At 30.5% G+C, this 16,409-nt stretch overlaps 1 protein-coding gene and 1 pseudogene across 28 annotated transcripts in view; both read right to left on the reverse strand.

Annotated features, from left to right (window-relative positions):
* PPIP5K2 (diphosphoinositol pentakisphosphate kinase 2) overlaps positions 1 to 16,409 on the reverse strand; it is a gene marked incomplete at its 3' end in the record, with an annotated part of 91,203 nt that overhangs the window by 55,801 nt on the left and 18,993 nt on the right. For 26 of the 27 annotated variants that reach the window (XR_014020526.1, XR_014020527.1, XR_014020528.1 and 23 more), the window contains 11 exons: positions 16,122 to 16,212; positions 14,738 to 14,823; positions 11,471 to 11,625; positions 9,949 to 10,050; positions 8,133 to 8,294; positions 6,709 to 6,830; positions 4,965 to 5,066; positions 3,810 to 3,896; positions 2,905 to 2,980; positions 2,529 to 2,638; positions 1,757 to 1,842 (listed from right to left, as the gene is read on the reverse strand). Coding sequence is in view for 22 of the 27 variants with exons in the window: in XM_081281166.1 (XP_081137292.1) it covers positions 1,757 to 1,842; positions 2,529 to 2,638; positions 2,905 to 2,980; positions 3,810 to 3,896; positions 4,965 to 5,066; positions 6,709 to 6,830; positions 8,133 to 8,294; positions 9,949 to 10,050; positions 11,471 to 11,625; positions 14,738 to 14,823; positions 16,122 to 16,212 (1,179 nt within the window). Of the gene's footprint in view, positions 1 to 1,756; positions 1,843 to 2,528; positions 2,639 to 2,904; positions 2,981 to 3,809; positions 3,897 to 4,964; positions 5,067 to 6,704; positions 6,831 to 8,132; positions 8,295 to 9,948; positions 10,051 to 11,470; positions 11,626 to 14,737; positions 14,824 to 16,121; positions 16,213 to 16,409 lie in introns of those variants that run through there. The other variant, XM_081281165.1, reaches the window with a different exon arrangement.
* Positions 13,623 to 14,228, reverse strand: LOC308642430 (large ribosomal subunit protein eL18-like; annotated as a pseudogene). Its single transcript has one exon. The product of its transcript is annotated as a large ribosomal subunit protein eL18-like (transcript).

A 16,409-nucleotide genomic window follows, 5' to 3' on the forward strand; every position in this document is an offset into this window, starting at 1 on the left:
TTTTTGGGTACAGAGGAACTCAGAGGCATTCAACCACTGAGGCACATATCCAGCCCTGTTTTGTATTTTATTTAGACACAGGGTCTCACTGAGTTGCTTAGTGAGCGAGCACTTCACTTTGAGGCTGGCTTTGAACTCTAGATCCTCTTGCCTCAACCTCCCAAGCCACTGGGATTACAGGAGTGTACCACCATGCCTGGCGTTGGGATAGATTCTTACAAGCAGAATTAAAGTTAAAGCAAAGGAACTTTATGCTGTACTATATACAACATATGTATATTTCAATAAAGTGGAAAAATAAACTTAAAATATTATTAAATTTATTATTAACAGAAAAGTATAGAAACATTTTTTGAAGATTTGATTGGCAAATCACTTTTCAAGAAGTTGTATCAATTTATAATTCTACCATCACACTAAAGTCCTGTCACAATTTATTCATCAGCACTTTATTACCAGTTTAAAAAAGGAGAGAAAACACTTTGCTACTATGATAGGCAAGATTGATTATTACAAGGTTAAGCAGGTTGATTTTCATTAATCTGAAAATCTGAAATCCAAAATTGACACTTTTTGATTTCCCACATGATGCTACAAGTGGAAAATTCCACATCATGAAACTCTCAGATATAAAATTATTAAAAATATTGTATAAAAGTACCTTCTAGCTACACATAAGGGGTGTGTATGTGTGACGTATATATGAAACATAAATAAATTTCATGTTTAAAGTTGAGTTCCATTCCTAAGACATCTCACCATATACATACAAATATTCTAAAATTGGAAAAAATTCAAAATTTGAAATACTTCTATCTCGAGATTTTCAGATAAGGAATACTTAACCTGTATAATTAATGTAGTGGTTGAGATTATAGGCATGTACCACCACACTCAGATTTTGAAAGGTAAATGAATTTTTGGACCTTTGTGCTGAGTGTTTCTAGGATACCAACCTTATTTAAATGCTTACTGACGTTTATTGGATGGAGAAAAATATCAATTTACTGTAGGAATACATTGTGTATATTTTCAAATATTCATTTCACACTTTGGGTTATAGGGATTAAACTCAGGGACACTTGACCACTGAGCCACATCCCTAGCCTTATTTTGTATTATTTTTTTTTTCCAAATATTTTTTAGTTGTCAATGGACCTTTATTTTATCTGTATGTGGTGCTGAGAATAGAACCCAGTGCTTCACACATGCTAGGTAAGCATTCTACCACTGAGTCACAACCTCAGCCCTATTTTGTATTATTGTATTTAGAGACAGTGTCACATTGAGTTGCTTAGCATCTCATTTTTGCTGAGGCTGGCTTTGAACTCACAATTCTCCTGCCTCAATTTCCAGATTTGCTGGCATTACAGGTGTGTACCACTGCACCCAGTTCGTTTCATACTTTTTTAGCTTTGTTTTAAATACTCTACCCATTCCTATCAAAAAAAAAGTAAGAATCGAGCCGATTAAATATCACTTAGTTATAAAGAAATAACTTTCTGAAACAATCTCAGAAAAAAGAAAAGCCCTAAGTAGTTTCAAAATAATAAAATCTATCCATACAATAAATGGTTAAACAATAAAAAGTATCCTTTACCTAAAGGATAGAATCACTATTAACAAAACACCGTTTTATTTTTCTTTTAGTTAACATGCCAATCTCTAAACTATTAAGCAAAAAATAGTCTAAATGTAATGAATGAATTAAGTGATTACAAATATTTATAACATAATAGGCATTAAAAATGCATACCTTCCTCTTCGCTCGATGTTTTAGGACAACCATGAGGGAGATAGGTTAATTGGACCTTACGATTTATTCCAGAAAAATGACCATACCTGAAAAATAAAATGGTAAGAAGGATGGACAATATTCATGAATTGATAATATGATTCCTAAAGAAAAACTAAAATCTATGTAGAGAAAAATTAATTCTCAGATAGGAATACTCCCTTCTATTTGTAATTGCTTTGTTGAATTCTTTAACATATCCAGCAGAAAATCTGTACCATAGTCATTCAATTTCATTGAAAACAAAAAAATATAAAGTTTTTACGAAGTTAAGACAATTTGAAAGAGATGATAAAGTCTAGAAATATGTCAAATATAAATGTATGTATTTTTAAATAACAATGGATATAAGATTATAAGTGGTGAAATATATAAAGCCTCTATTAGGAATATTAGTGGGCCTCATTTTTAGTTGATAAAAACATAGCTTAAAACTTTTTTATTTAAACAGCCCTGAATCTGGGGTCAAGTTAGTAATATGCCTTCATTCTAAAGAGTACTTCACAGAAGACACAAATTTGATGTCTTCTTTGAATCATATTAAAGTTAAAAATAAAGCTAAAATAATAATTTTCAATAATACAATAATCAATTTGTATTATATTAAATTTTTACTTATGCTTGGCTGGCATGTGTCTGAGTCCATGGGTTCAAACCCTATAACTACACACAATACAAAAAAGACAGGGAACTAAAGTAATTATACAACTAAGAATTTCAAAAAGATACTCACATCTCCAATACAGTCTTAAGTTGTTCAAGCTTTGATTTGTTTTCCTCAATTTCAGAATCATTATTTTGCCCTAGCTCCATAAGAAGTTGTCGTGCAATATCCAGCACTTCCTATAAAATAAGTTAATAAGGAACTGAATTTTTATGTAATTTCACCATTAAAAAAAAAAAACTTAACCATTAAAAATTAAAAACTAGGGGCTGGGGTTGTGGCTCAGTGGTAGAGCGCTCCCCTAGCACGTGCGAGGTGCTGGGTTCTATCCTCAGCACCACATAAAAATAAATAAATAAAATAAAGGTATTGTGTCCAACTACAACTAAAAAAAAATATTAAAGAAAAAAAATTTAAAACTCAACAAGAAAGCAAAAACACTTGCCTGTAATTGTTTTGGCTTTTTGAGTTTTAACTTTCCCGATTTATATCCATCACATTTTTCAAAAAGATCAAAAAATCTTATAAAAAAGAGAGCACTGTTAGTCACTTGCAATAATTGATATTATCACAGTATATTTAATCTAACAAAGCAATAGATATGGGGCTAGAACTCAAAAACCTATGGATTTTCAGTACCGTTTGTCCTATTTCCCATGTTGCTCCTCTACTATTTTTTTTTTCCTCCTAAAGACAGCCTCACTATGCTTCTCAAGCAGGTCTCAAGTGGTCATCTTGTCTCAGCCTCATGAGTATCTGGGACTATAGTAGTGTTCTAGTACACTTAGCTTTTTTTGCTGTACCTTTATTTATAAATTTAATACTTTCCTAAACTATACTAAACTAATGGTCACGATATTACTTTTAAAAGTATTCTCATGATCAAAACTGAATACACAATTATAATGCAAAATATTATTGTATTCTCTAAGGTCAGTATGTAAATACATATTTGATAGTTAGTTAAGGTTTTCAGGTTTTGCAGTCTCCAAATCAAACACTGAACAGAATAGAAGCTTTCTACTATTTTTCTTCTAAAAGACTGAAAGGTTAATAATTCTCAAAATGCAGTGAAACAGAATGATAAACCAAAATTAAATAGAACCCATTTATGTCAATAAATAAAAGCTAGGTCAGACTGATATTTATGTACATTACCATAATAATGTTTAGGTGCTGGCATTTACATTACTTTAAATGAACTTACATGCATTCAGTGGTTTAAATATTTATGGACAAGAAATAGTAGTCAAACATTTTCCTATATGATATATTAATTAAAAGAGCTTAACATTCATCAGAAATCTTAAAATTATATCTTGAGTACTAAATATTCTTCTTGAAACATACTTTTGATGCCTCACTTCCATTTTCATTTTTTGTTTTGGGGTTCGATCCCCATGACGTATGACAGCTATGACACATCTAAGTTCCATCCTAAAGGAAAAAAAAGTTCTTAATACTCTAACAAATATTTGTGTACCATAACTCAGATTAATAAAACATCCAATCATTTATTAAAGGCCATCTTTCACCATTTCAAGATCTTTCCCATGAAGAGTAGTACTTGTAACAATTTTATGTCTTTAACAATTTAATCTTAATTTTATGAAGTTAAATCCTAAAAAGAATTTAAAAAGTTGGAGGAGGGAGTGATATTATGATATATAATATAATACTTCCTCTTCTCAAAAGAGAACCATGTTAACTCTGGGACACAAGTAAATGTACTCTGATTCCTGAACTTTATAAAATATCTGCCTGGTAGTATTAGACTGAGTTCATCAAATAAAAATAAAGTTTTATCTAATAGTAAAGGAAACAATCACTACATTTATAAATTTGCTATCTTTTGCTCAGGTAATAGGAATAGTATTTAAAACTCAAATTAATGGAAGATAAAAGTAGTAAAGAAGCATTTTAGAGTTAAGAGGTATAATTTAGTGTTAGCCAAAGTATGAGGTCTTGAACATAACTTGCAGGATATTAATACAATTGTCTGAGAAAATTTTGTGTTAAATAAATTTAGAAAATACTGGTTTAAAAACAAAAGTAAATACAGTTTCTACAAATCAGAATGTCCAAAACTATTTAACATACTAATATAAATCTTTCTAAGCTGTGAATGTGAAGCATTCAGTCAACTCACCTGACTTTTCAATGAGTCATTTTCCTCAGTAGATGTTATGAAACATTCTGGCAATATTGGTCTAATAAATTTATCTCAACCTGTAACTTAAGCTAGCCACAGAATGATGACTGAACTTTTGAGAAATGTATCTATTTTAACCACTTCTATTATTATGACTTGATTATATTGTTCTGTAATTATCAAAGCCTATTGCAGGATTTTATATCTAACAATATAAGAGAATTTATTCCTCCCATCTTCACACCAAATCTAACAAAAACATACAAAGAATCTAAAAATAATTTTTTATTATAATAGCACAGTCTAATAGAGATAACTCAAGGAATTTCTAAATGAAAATAATTCAAACTTACATAGTTCCAGATGTAGTTGGTACAATTGGAATATCTTCAGCTTCCAAGGGTATTGACCAGGGTATATGAAATTGTGGAGCAAGCTCTCTCATTACAATATTTCTTCAAATGAAAAGAAAATAATTATTATTTCATTTAAAAATAAAATTGGATACTAAATGAGAATGGTAGCGAATCACAGGAGTTAAAGTCATCTGAAAAATTTAAAATACAAATCAATATTAGATTTGAATAAATCAGTATAACTATATTATTTCTAATTATACACACTCTGAAATTCAAGACTGTCTCTTGGACTAGGTGACCACTGATCATTCCTTATGCATTTAGTGAACATTTATAAACCTGTTCTAAATGCCATGCTCATTTCCCACAAATTATTATTATACTTTACTAATAGGGTTAACAATGAAGAGGTATTTTATTTTGTTTAAATTTAATATTCATTCATGAAAAATTTAGATAACTCTTCTCAATTTCACTTTAAGCATAACTTCAACAATCTTCAAAACATACTATAAAATATGAGTCCAATTATCAAACATTTTGAAGTATTAAGTTTTCTGTGGCTTTGTCAGATATGCTTCAGAATGTTAAAAAGGGGCTGCAGTTGTAGCTCAGTAGTAAGATGTTTGCCTAGCATGTGTGGGGCATGGGATTTGATCCTCAGCACACATTAAATAAATAAATAAACAGACAAATAAATAAAATAAAGGTATTAAAAATGTCAAAAATAGTTCTTGCCTTGCTAAGTCTTCCTAATCAAGTTACAAGGAAAATGAATCAAAGACTATAAAACTGACATTTCTACTTGCAATAATTTTATATATTCACTTGATAATAATGAGAATATCTTTAACATATACTTGCATAAAGAAATGTCACCCAGAGAATCCTGAATTCCAAAAATTTCTATCTTACTTATTTCATGAATGTTAATTTTGCACTATTAAATAAGACAACAAAGTCTTTTTTTTTTTTTGGAGCAAGCAAAGCAGTTTATTAAAAAAAACTGCAAACAGCCAGCAAAATAATAACAATGTGCTCCAATTTTTCTCAGCAGCTCAGGAGGCTGAGACAGGAGGATTGTGAATTCAAAGCCAGAAATAGGGTTGTTTCCTCTGACTCCTGTTCTGCTGTCACCAATGCAAGTAATTTCCCTTCCTATGGGGAACAAGTGGGCAAGAGCTTCTTCTATGGGAGTCTTCTCTCTTACAGGGATCTTTCCCCTTCTCTTTTCTTTCCTCCCCTCCCCCCCCTTTCCTTTCCCTTTCTCCCCTTTTCTTTTCCACAAGAACCAGAATAATTTGCTGCAGTCTCTGACACTTGGCCTCCCTGACCTTCATGCAACCTGTCTGATTCTATATTTCTAAACAATCTACGTTAGACAAAACTCATATTTTTCACACTTCTAAGGTCAATGTAATTTTTTAAAAAGCTTAATTTCAACTACAATTATACAGCAAAAACTTGAGGAATACTTTAATCACCATGTTATAGCATTTCTAACTCTATAAAGTTAACATCTTTAGGCCTTTGTACTGATTATAAATTAATCTGTCTTTGATAATCTCACCTATAATTCAGAATCTGGTACAGTCTCTGGAGATGCCATTTTATGAACTGATTTTTTACTCTACAATACTTAAAAAAAAAAATTCATCCTTCAATGTTACCAATTATTTGGTTTCTGAATAACTAGTATGCAAAGTAAAGAGAAGAAAATAGATTATTAAATTCTTACCCAAGTATTTTTGCACAATCATCATAATACTTCATGGAATTTTTCACAAAACTGAAGCCATTGACATCACACACATAGGACTGTCCATTGGCTCGTAACAAATCAAAGCCACAAACTGTTTGCTATTTAAGATAAGTTATAAACTTTAAATTATTATGATTCAGTTTTATAGTCTTATTAGAACATATATTTTATGTCTAAAAGTATATTATTATATATTGTTTCAATTCATGTTAAGGGAAAGAAATTACTTATTTGTAATTTGAATATTCTAAAGATATATTACATATTCCATATGATTACTTAAATTCCTTATCATAAAACAGTCATAAAGTATAAAGGATTACAGTGGCCAAAACAGAACATTGCATCAAAACAATCTCCAAATAAATTTCAATTTTCGAAAAGCAAATATTTTGAAAATTCAGATAAAATTTTACACTAGCAGAAATTTAGGTCATTTAAGTCCCAACACAAAAAAGGAAAAATAGTGTTAAAGACCTATCCCAGAAGAAATGTTCAATTATCCCTGTAAATCTGTTAATCTCCTCATAATCACATATTTGTGAGCACCTAAAATAAATTTATTTGGAAGAAAATTGCTGAAAGTTATAAATTTGTTACTCTGTGAAAATTTTCTTCCACATTTTTTATGCAAATACTCATGCACTACTATAATGTAATTTTAATTCATAGCTTTTGGGATCCTTGTATAATAAGACAATTTACATAAATCTGTTAAAACTTACCTACAATCTAACATTTCTTCCACAAAAGAGACATTATGGTTAACACACAAAGTATTTATTATTCAATAACCAGTAATATCTACTAGTCTTGAAGTCATGTATTCAATGTAAGATTTCAAAAAGGTAAAATTTATTCTTTATTAAATGTCAGTTGTACTACTTCTATTTAAACTTTTATACAAGTTAGGTAAAAAATTCTGTTAATATCGATAAAGGGAATTAATCAAATATTAGAAGTAAAATGAAATTTTTTACAGTGCTTTCATGAACATATTCTATTATACAGTAGTCCAAAAGAATTGACTGCCAAGGCTAGAATACTGAGGACAATTTACCAGTTCTATGAAAGTAAATAATACTTATAATTAGTTTCTTAAAAACAGATTAGACAATACCCCTAAACACTGTTTAACTGAACTAATCTCTGCAATTTTAAAGTCAGAAAAAATTCATACAGTTTCTTTTTATATAACACAGAAAGAACATATTGGTACTACAAGAATACAATATATTAGCACTATAAAAATCCGCTTGCAAAATACATGAACAGTTCAAATGTACTAATTATTTTCTCAGCTTATTACTCTAATTATAAATCCAAATAATGTCTCTTAATCAAGAATAAGAATTAGAATTTTTTTACAAGGGTCTACATGGCTTATCTTAACATCTTACCTTAAAAGCAAGGCAGACTTTCCAAGCAATTAATTTCTCTCGTGCATTGAGAATAACAGGGTATCTTACTTCTTTTCCTTCACTATCTCGTTCCACCTTGCCATCAAGTGCTGGAGATTTTCGAGCTTCAGCATGAGCATAATCTGGACCAACTGTGTAAACCTTTGACGAATATTAAACACATATATACACACACACACATACACAAACACTCGTAAAACCAATAAAAAATAAATTCGAAGAAAAAAGTAACAAAAAATGGTTCAGACTCTGTATTATTATAAGACATACTTTTCTATTTTACATGTCAAATTTTCATTGGAAAAGGTTATAAATACTTATATGGCAACACTAGTAAAGCAAGAATTCATTCTGTATAGGAGACTATTAAACTGAGCATTAACTCTTCAAAATGTTTTAGTTTAACAAAAAAGAGATAAAAAAAAAAAACTATAAAACATCATGGAAGGAAAAAAAATTGCCAAAAGAGAAGTTTTTAAAAGGTGGAGAATGAATCAGAACAAGAGAAGGAAAGGCATTCTAAGCAGAGGTAAATGGACACAAAGGACAGACGTATGAAACAACAGGATGCATATAAGTATGGAAAAGTTATTTGATGCAGTTTATGCTTTAAGAAATAAAATTAGTAAGACAGAGGATAGACTATGATATTATCTGTATCATGATCAAATTTATACTTTAAAAGGAACATTGTGGTTACAGAAAGACTAGTTGAAAGTTGATATATTAAGATCTCATTTGTTACCAGTTAAAATTTTATTTATTTTTTAAATTTTTTTATGTTTTTTAAGGGGTGCTTAACCACTGCGTTACATATCCAGCCCTTTTTAAAATATTTTATTTAGAGACAGCATCTCGCTGAGTTGCTTAGTGCCTCACTAAATTGCTGAGGTTGGCTTTGAACTTGTGATCCTCCTGCCTCAGCTTCCTGAGCCACTGAACTTATAGGTGTACACCAATGTGCCCATATGAATATTCTTAAATCACATAATAATTGTCACAGATCTCAAAATCTGGGTAAAGTGTAAAGATACACTTTATCATTGCTTAGAAATGTGGAGGCTATTAGACTCACCTAATATTTTATTATTTAAAGTCCCTTTAAAGAATCATACAATTATTATATTAAAAGGTTGATTTTTAAATATTTTAGTAACTATACTTAGATAAAATGTCTTTCTTCGAAATCCTGTGTGTTTTATTTTAAGCACTTAAGTACACTATGTTTAAAAAAAGGATTCATAGGCTTCTAACTGCCAAAGGTATTCATGGAACAAAATGGCTTGAGCATCCTTAATTAAAAAGAAAGAGATAAAGAAGAGAAGTTAGATTAGTGATGGGTTTTCCTTCTGAGATTACTGGTAAAATCAAAATACAAAATTACATCTACATGGTCTTTTACGATTCGTATTTGTGATTTTTCAATTTGACTCACAATGGTGTAAAAGTGATAGACATTCAGGAGAAGTCATAATTTGAATTTTGATCTTTTCCTGGGCCAGTGATGCGTACTATGATATTCTCTTATGATGCTAGGCAATGGCAATGAGTCACATAACTCTTAATGAGTCACACAAGTGTGTTAACAACTCACCCTATACACCATGTTGCTAATCTTTGATTTTCGGTAGATTGATTAAATGCATTTTCAATGTAGGGCATTTTCAATTTCTGAAGGGTTTATCGGGATGTGACCCCATTCTTAAATGGAGGAGCATCTGTACTTTAATTTATCCTACCTTAACATCAGTATCACCTTGAATACAAAATCAAAATATAGTTCAGTCAGTCTTACCTTAACATCAGTACCATCTGTGGGCATAAACTCTTCATATATATATGAACCTGTTTTTCGTACATTGCTTTCAGGAGAGTATACACTACTTCTACTGCCAATCTGAAAGTAAAAATTGTCCATCAATATAAAAACTACATTATTTTACAACTATAATGCACCATTAAAAAATGTGGAAAATCACATTATTTCCCTCATTTTATAATATAACCTTTGTTTCACCTTAGAAATTGTTCCATCTTAGAAATTTTCAAATAATTATTTAATCCATGAATATTTAAAAATGTTTATTATGTATTTGGCACTATATTCTACTGTCTCTAACTTATGTGTAAGTTAAAGAGCATAAAAATAAAATGATCGGTTGTATTTCTCCTTCTGTGAAGTATCTATTCAGTTCAAAATTTTAGAAAATAAAATAAAATGAACATTAAGAATTAAATCTTTTTTAAAAAATATTTTTTTAGTTGTAGATGAACACATATCTTTGTTTATTTACTTTTATGTGGTGTTGAGGATTGAACCAAGTGCCCAAGAATTATATTTCTAAGGATCATTCATGTTGCTACATGTTACTCAAGTTTGTTCATGTATACTACTATAAATTTTCTACTGTGTAAATAAACCAGAATTCATCCATTCTCCCATCAGTGTATATTTAGGATATTTTCCAAGCTTTCGTTACTACCACAATTTTGCTTTGAACATTCTTGTAAGTGTCACCATGATATATGTTCATTTGTGTTTCTAAGGATTGCTAGATGGCACATATTCAACTTACAAATATATTGACAAAACCTTTTAGAAACTATTTTAAGAATTTAGTCTCACCAGCAAAAGTTCAAGAGTTCCAGCTGTTCTTAGTATTATCAGATTCTTTAACACTTGCCACTCTAATGGCTATTTATTAAAATGGTATCTCATTGTATTTTTATTTGCATTTCTATGATTGTTTGTAAGTGTATTTCTAATTCTGATGTGCTGCTAAATTACACTGCTAAGAGGCGGCATTCCTGCTAATGATGTATGGACTTGTGCTTGTTTTCCATATACATAAGTGTTTTATCTTTGACAAACCAAAAAAGTTAATATGATATAATTATATTTCAGACTTGTTTTGCATTTCTTTTATTATGGGTATGATTAAGCATACCTTCATGTATATAAAAGTTATTAATATAACTTTTTCTATAAACTGTTTACTTTTCTGGGTCAGTTTTCTAAAAGACTGCTTTAACTGAATTTTAGTCTGACAGAAACATGAATAAGAGGTTGAAGACAAATTAAGTACTTTTTCAGTATTCTGTAGGTAGACATTTTGCCAAACAGCATTAAATATTGACAATGACACCATGTTTTTCTAACAGTATGATATCAGTTTTATGAATTTACTTCTAAATGATACATTTTCAAGAATTCAAGATAAAATTATAGTTTTATTAAATGCTTGATTACTTTACTATTAATAAAATTTATTCAAAAAATGAAGAATATTACTCATACAAAGGTTACAAAAGTTTACCTTTCTAAAGAGTCTTTGACTTCCACCTCCAGCAGATGTTGGATAATAAATGTAAACATTGTGATCTTCTGCACTGACTGGTTTTTCTACAAATGGCTTTTGGAAAACTTCTCCATTTACTTCTACATGGTCTTCCCCTTCAATCAGATTGCATTCTATAAATCAAACATAATTAGAAAAAAAATTACTTTTTGCATTATAATAGAAAGCTTTAAAAAAAACAAACAATAGAATGCATTGTTCTAATCTGCAGCAAAACTGTATAAGACTTATAAGGAAACTTGAATTTATCTTGCTTTAATGGCATTCAGAAGAAAAAAAAAATTTCACCAAGAATGCTCAATCCTAACAGCATGTTTAAATCACCCATTCTTAAAAAAAGTTTTTGAAAAAAACCACTCATGTAGAATCTCATACAGATATGTAGGGTCTAGTACAGATATATTTTTAAAAACCTCTTCTTGTGATTCTGATTCCCAGCTAAGGGTAAAATCTGTTCTTTTCAAAATTCTCCAAACTAATGCCACAGCACATCAATCTTCACCTTTAGGACATTTCTCCTTGCACAGGTACTGTAGAAAGTAGGGCCTCTGAATTTTAAGATGGTGCATTTCAATGTGGTAATTTCCTTCTTCATATATATCTTCTATTCCCTGTCTGTCTATCCATGCTTATCCTAAGAAAATTTAAAGTCAATGCTCTACCTTTGACAATTAGTTTGATAATTATAAAAATTATATCACTTTGTCATTTTCTTTTGTAATAATGATTTTTCTATGAAAGAAAACTTGTTCTAGTATACTGGGAACAGATTCTACCAAAGGTCTGGAAACAATACTGTATAAAAATCTTGATCACATTGGATGATTTCATAAAAACAGAAGAAGTATAAAAGCAAATGCCTGGAACAGAACCAGTAGGGAAGTAGGTTAGTATTATAAATTGGAGCATTCCATCAACATTTACTGAACATATGATCATTAACTATCAACATTAATGTGATTTAAGTGTTTATTCAAGTGTACAAATTTTTAAACTATCTTTTAACTTGATAGACAAATTCTAGTTCTCAAGGATGAATATTTGGGATTTTTTGTTTTGTTCTTATAGTGTACTGAGGATTGAACTCGGGGGTGCTTAAGCAGTAAGCTATCTCTCTAATCCCTTTTATAAATTTTTATTTTGAGACAGCATCTCAATAAGTTGTTGAAGCTGGTCCCAACCTGTGATCTTCCTGACTCAAAATCTAGAGCTGTAGTTATTACAGACAATGCACCCAGCTTATGAATAGTTAGTTCTTTTCTTTATTTTAATTACACTATTTTTTAACTTAGATATCATGCTATGACTGAGGACTTCTTTTTTCTAAATTAGAAATCATAAAGAAAACAAAACTTGGATAATGTATTTACTTGATTTTAATTAGATATATTTATGTAAACAACATATATCAACATTTATGATACTTATGAAACTAAGAACTATACTTGTTACTCAGATTCTATGGACTTGCCATTTTACATTACCATGTCAGAGACTTCAAAGTTAAGTATGAAATGATGCGATAAAGAGAGATTGAGGACTAATTATAGAACAGCACTACCATTCTCTGGAAAATGTATAGGATCATTCATATCATAAATAATATAAAACATGACATTATTTAACTTAGGAAAGTAATTTTTTTTTTAATTATTTTATTGTTGGTTGTTCAAAACATTACATAGTTCTTAATATACCATATTTCACAGATTGATTCAAGTGGGTTATGAACTCCCATTTTTACCCCGTATACAGATTGCTATGTCACATCAGTTACATTTCCATTGATTTACAAATTGCTTTTCTAGTGACTGATGTATTCTGCTGTCTATCCCATTCTCCACTGTCCCCTCACCCCTCCCCTCCCCTCCCCTCCCCTACTCTCTCTCCATCCCCTCTACTATAAATCGTTTCTTCCACTTATATAATTTTTCTCCTACTCCTCCTTTCCTCTTATATGTAATTGTGTATAACCCTGAGGCTCACCGGAAAGTAATTTTTCTGAAAGTTTCTTTCAGATACAGTAATTAATCAAAATTTCCCAAAACAATGTTACCAGAATATTAACTTTCAAGACAAACATTTATCTTGCCCTTTATTTTTTATTTTATCAAATCCAAAGCCTCTTTATTAACAGTAAGATCCGGGGTTGGTTTTTGTAGCCACATCTGGCCCTCCGGCCTCTGGCGCGCTCGCATATCCTGCCCTCGGAGCGGACACAGGGTTTGGTGTGGTTGTGTGGGGTCCCAGGAGCCTTGCCAAAATGCCGGTACACTTCTCGGACCTCGCGAGGACCAGAGAGCAGGACTGTGCCACGGCCCTTGGGGGAGTCCAGGACCAGTTGGTCAAACGTGAGGGTCTTGCCCCCAGTCTTGAGGATGCGGCTGTGGGCTCAGCTGCTGAAGCGCAGTGTGCACACCTTTAGTTTTGGCACCTCCTGAACACACACGTCATCTATTATGGTCCCCACGACCACAGCTGTTTTGTTTTCTCTGCCCAGAAGCTTTATCTTCCATATCATCCAGGAGAGGGAGAGAGGTGGCCTATTGGTACGACTCATGAACAACATCTTCAGTACAACTTGGTTGAAGGTACAACTGGTTCGTCTAGTTAGAAAGCTGTACAACTTGACCAACAGCCTTAGGTAGATGTCCTGGCTCTTGGGCTCCTTGTGCTAAACCTTTCGGTCCTTGTTGTGGCGTATGTCGACTCCCATGATGGCGCTTACAGCTCGGCCTAGACCCGAAAGCTATCTTGCCCTTTAGATTGAGTTACATAAAACTTACATGCCATGTAGTAGATAACTAGAAAAAAAAGGAGTCATGGCTACTTTAAAATATTAATAGTATTATTTCAATATATGTAGCATCAGGTATTTAATTATGACACTATAGCATAAAGTTTCTATGTCAAAAATGAGTCACCTGCTTTTCCATAATCAATACAAATTCAATAACCAGGTAATTTCAAAACTCACTTTGATTCTGAAAGATATGTCAAATGCATACCAAAGAAAAGTAGAAGAGATAACTTCTAAATTATCAGTTAAACTTTTAGCACAATATCACATTTTAACTGAATATAATACATGATTATTTATTTAAATCATTAAGGAAAACTGTTAAACAGAATACTAAGAATTGTTTAAATTCCTTTTAGTTAAGTAGAGTGACCTAAGTATGTCAAGTGACAGAAGGTAACATACTTAAAATCTTTTATTCTTACCTTTGGGATTATTTGGATCACGGTTCAAAATTGCATAACGAGGAAGTAAAATACCTTCTGCTTGAAGAATACTATATACTTCTCTCCTAAAGAAAAAGAAAAACATCCTTACTCTTTTGCTGCTGTATTTTGCAATGAATATAACACTGTACTTATTGTTATATGTTATTGTGTTGTACTACTAAAAAGGGTATGTATATCAAGTTTTAAAACTTTTTAAAAATGTAGATTTAAAAATAAATCTATATCATTTCAAGTATTTAAAAATACTTGAAATATTCAGCAATGAGAACAAAAGTTTATGAATACTACTTCTTCTAGCATATTATTACTAAATCAAGAGAGTAAATGAATGAATGTTTGTTAAAGTTGATAATATCACAATGAAATAATCTGGCTATTAAAAACATGTTTAAATAACATTTAATGACATGGGAAAATGTTCACTGTATTCTCAGAGAAATGTAATTCTAGTTTTCTAAAATGCAACCATGTATGTGTATATATATTGCTCTCTATATGAAAAATACAGTAGATATAGTGACAGAACTAAATGATTATTTTATGCTTTTATTTCTCAAACTTGTTAAAATATATATGCATTTTTATATATGTATATAACTTACATATGAACATACATTATAATATAGGCCCTAGAAAATGTTTTAAATGTTTAGATAATAACAACTCTACATTCTGGGAGAACAGGAAAAAAAGAACCCAAACCAAAAATCATAAAAGTATTTTTACATATATAATATTGCAATAGTAACAAAAAACAGAACAGTGATATTAATAGAGTATTTACTAGAGTAAGAAACACATAGATAGGGCTGGGATTGTGGCCCAGTGGTAGAGTGCTTGCCTACCACGTGCAAGGCACTAGGTTCAATCCTTACCACTACATAAAAATAAATAAATAAAATACATAAGTACACTCATATTTTATAATTTCATTTATAAATCTATATTCTTTGCCTTTAATAAATGCTAACATACATAGAGAAACATTTTAAAATATATATATTGTATCATTAAAAAACATCTAGTTATGAGTTATTTCCTAATTTCATTTATCAGTCATATGAAAGAAAAATTACTTGAAATTATTCATGGTTTTAGTAGGCTTTGGAAACTAAACAAATGTGGTTTAACTTCTTGTCCCACTACTGGGTACTACTTATGACTCTGGGCAAATTAATTGATCTGATTCTCATGTTTCCTCTCTGTAAAATTTGTCAATAAACACCTATTTATGAATATTACTTTTTAAGGATGCTATGAAATAATGTATGTAAAACACTTTACGCTATGTCAGTATATAGTAGGTACTAAATAAATGTTAATGTTTCCTTCCCTTAATTCAGCCAACTTCACCACTCACCTATCTTGTATGAGATACTGCATATTCAAGTCATTGATTACAAATGGATTCCTGAGTTTTGCATAGGCAACTGCTTTGTCCAGTGGAAATCCTAAGAACACATATCATTAACATACTCTAAACAATTTCAAGATAAGTTGACATCTATAACTTTATCAACTTGAATTAATGCTCCCATAAAATAATGACCATTATGTTCATAACTGCCTTCTATAAAAGGTATAATATATAAAGAAATTTTAGTTAAGCTTTTACTACTAAATCTCACTTTTTTCCTAGTTAATGCTA

The sequence above is a fragment of the Spermophilus citellus genome, assembly GCF_964194105.1.
Source record: "Spermophilus citellus genome assembly, chromosome: 1".
Classification (NCBI taxonomy): domain Eukaryota; kingdom Metazoa; phylum Chordata; class Mammalia; order Rodentia; family Sciuridae; genus Spermophilus; species Spermophilus citellus.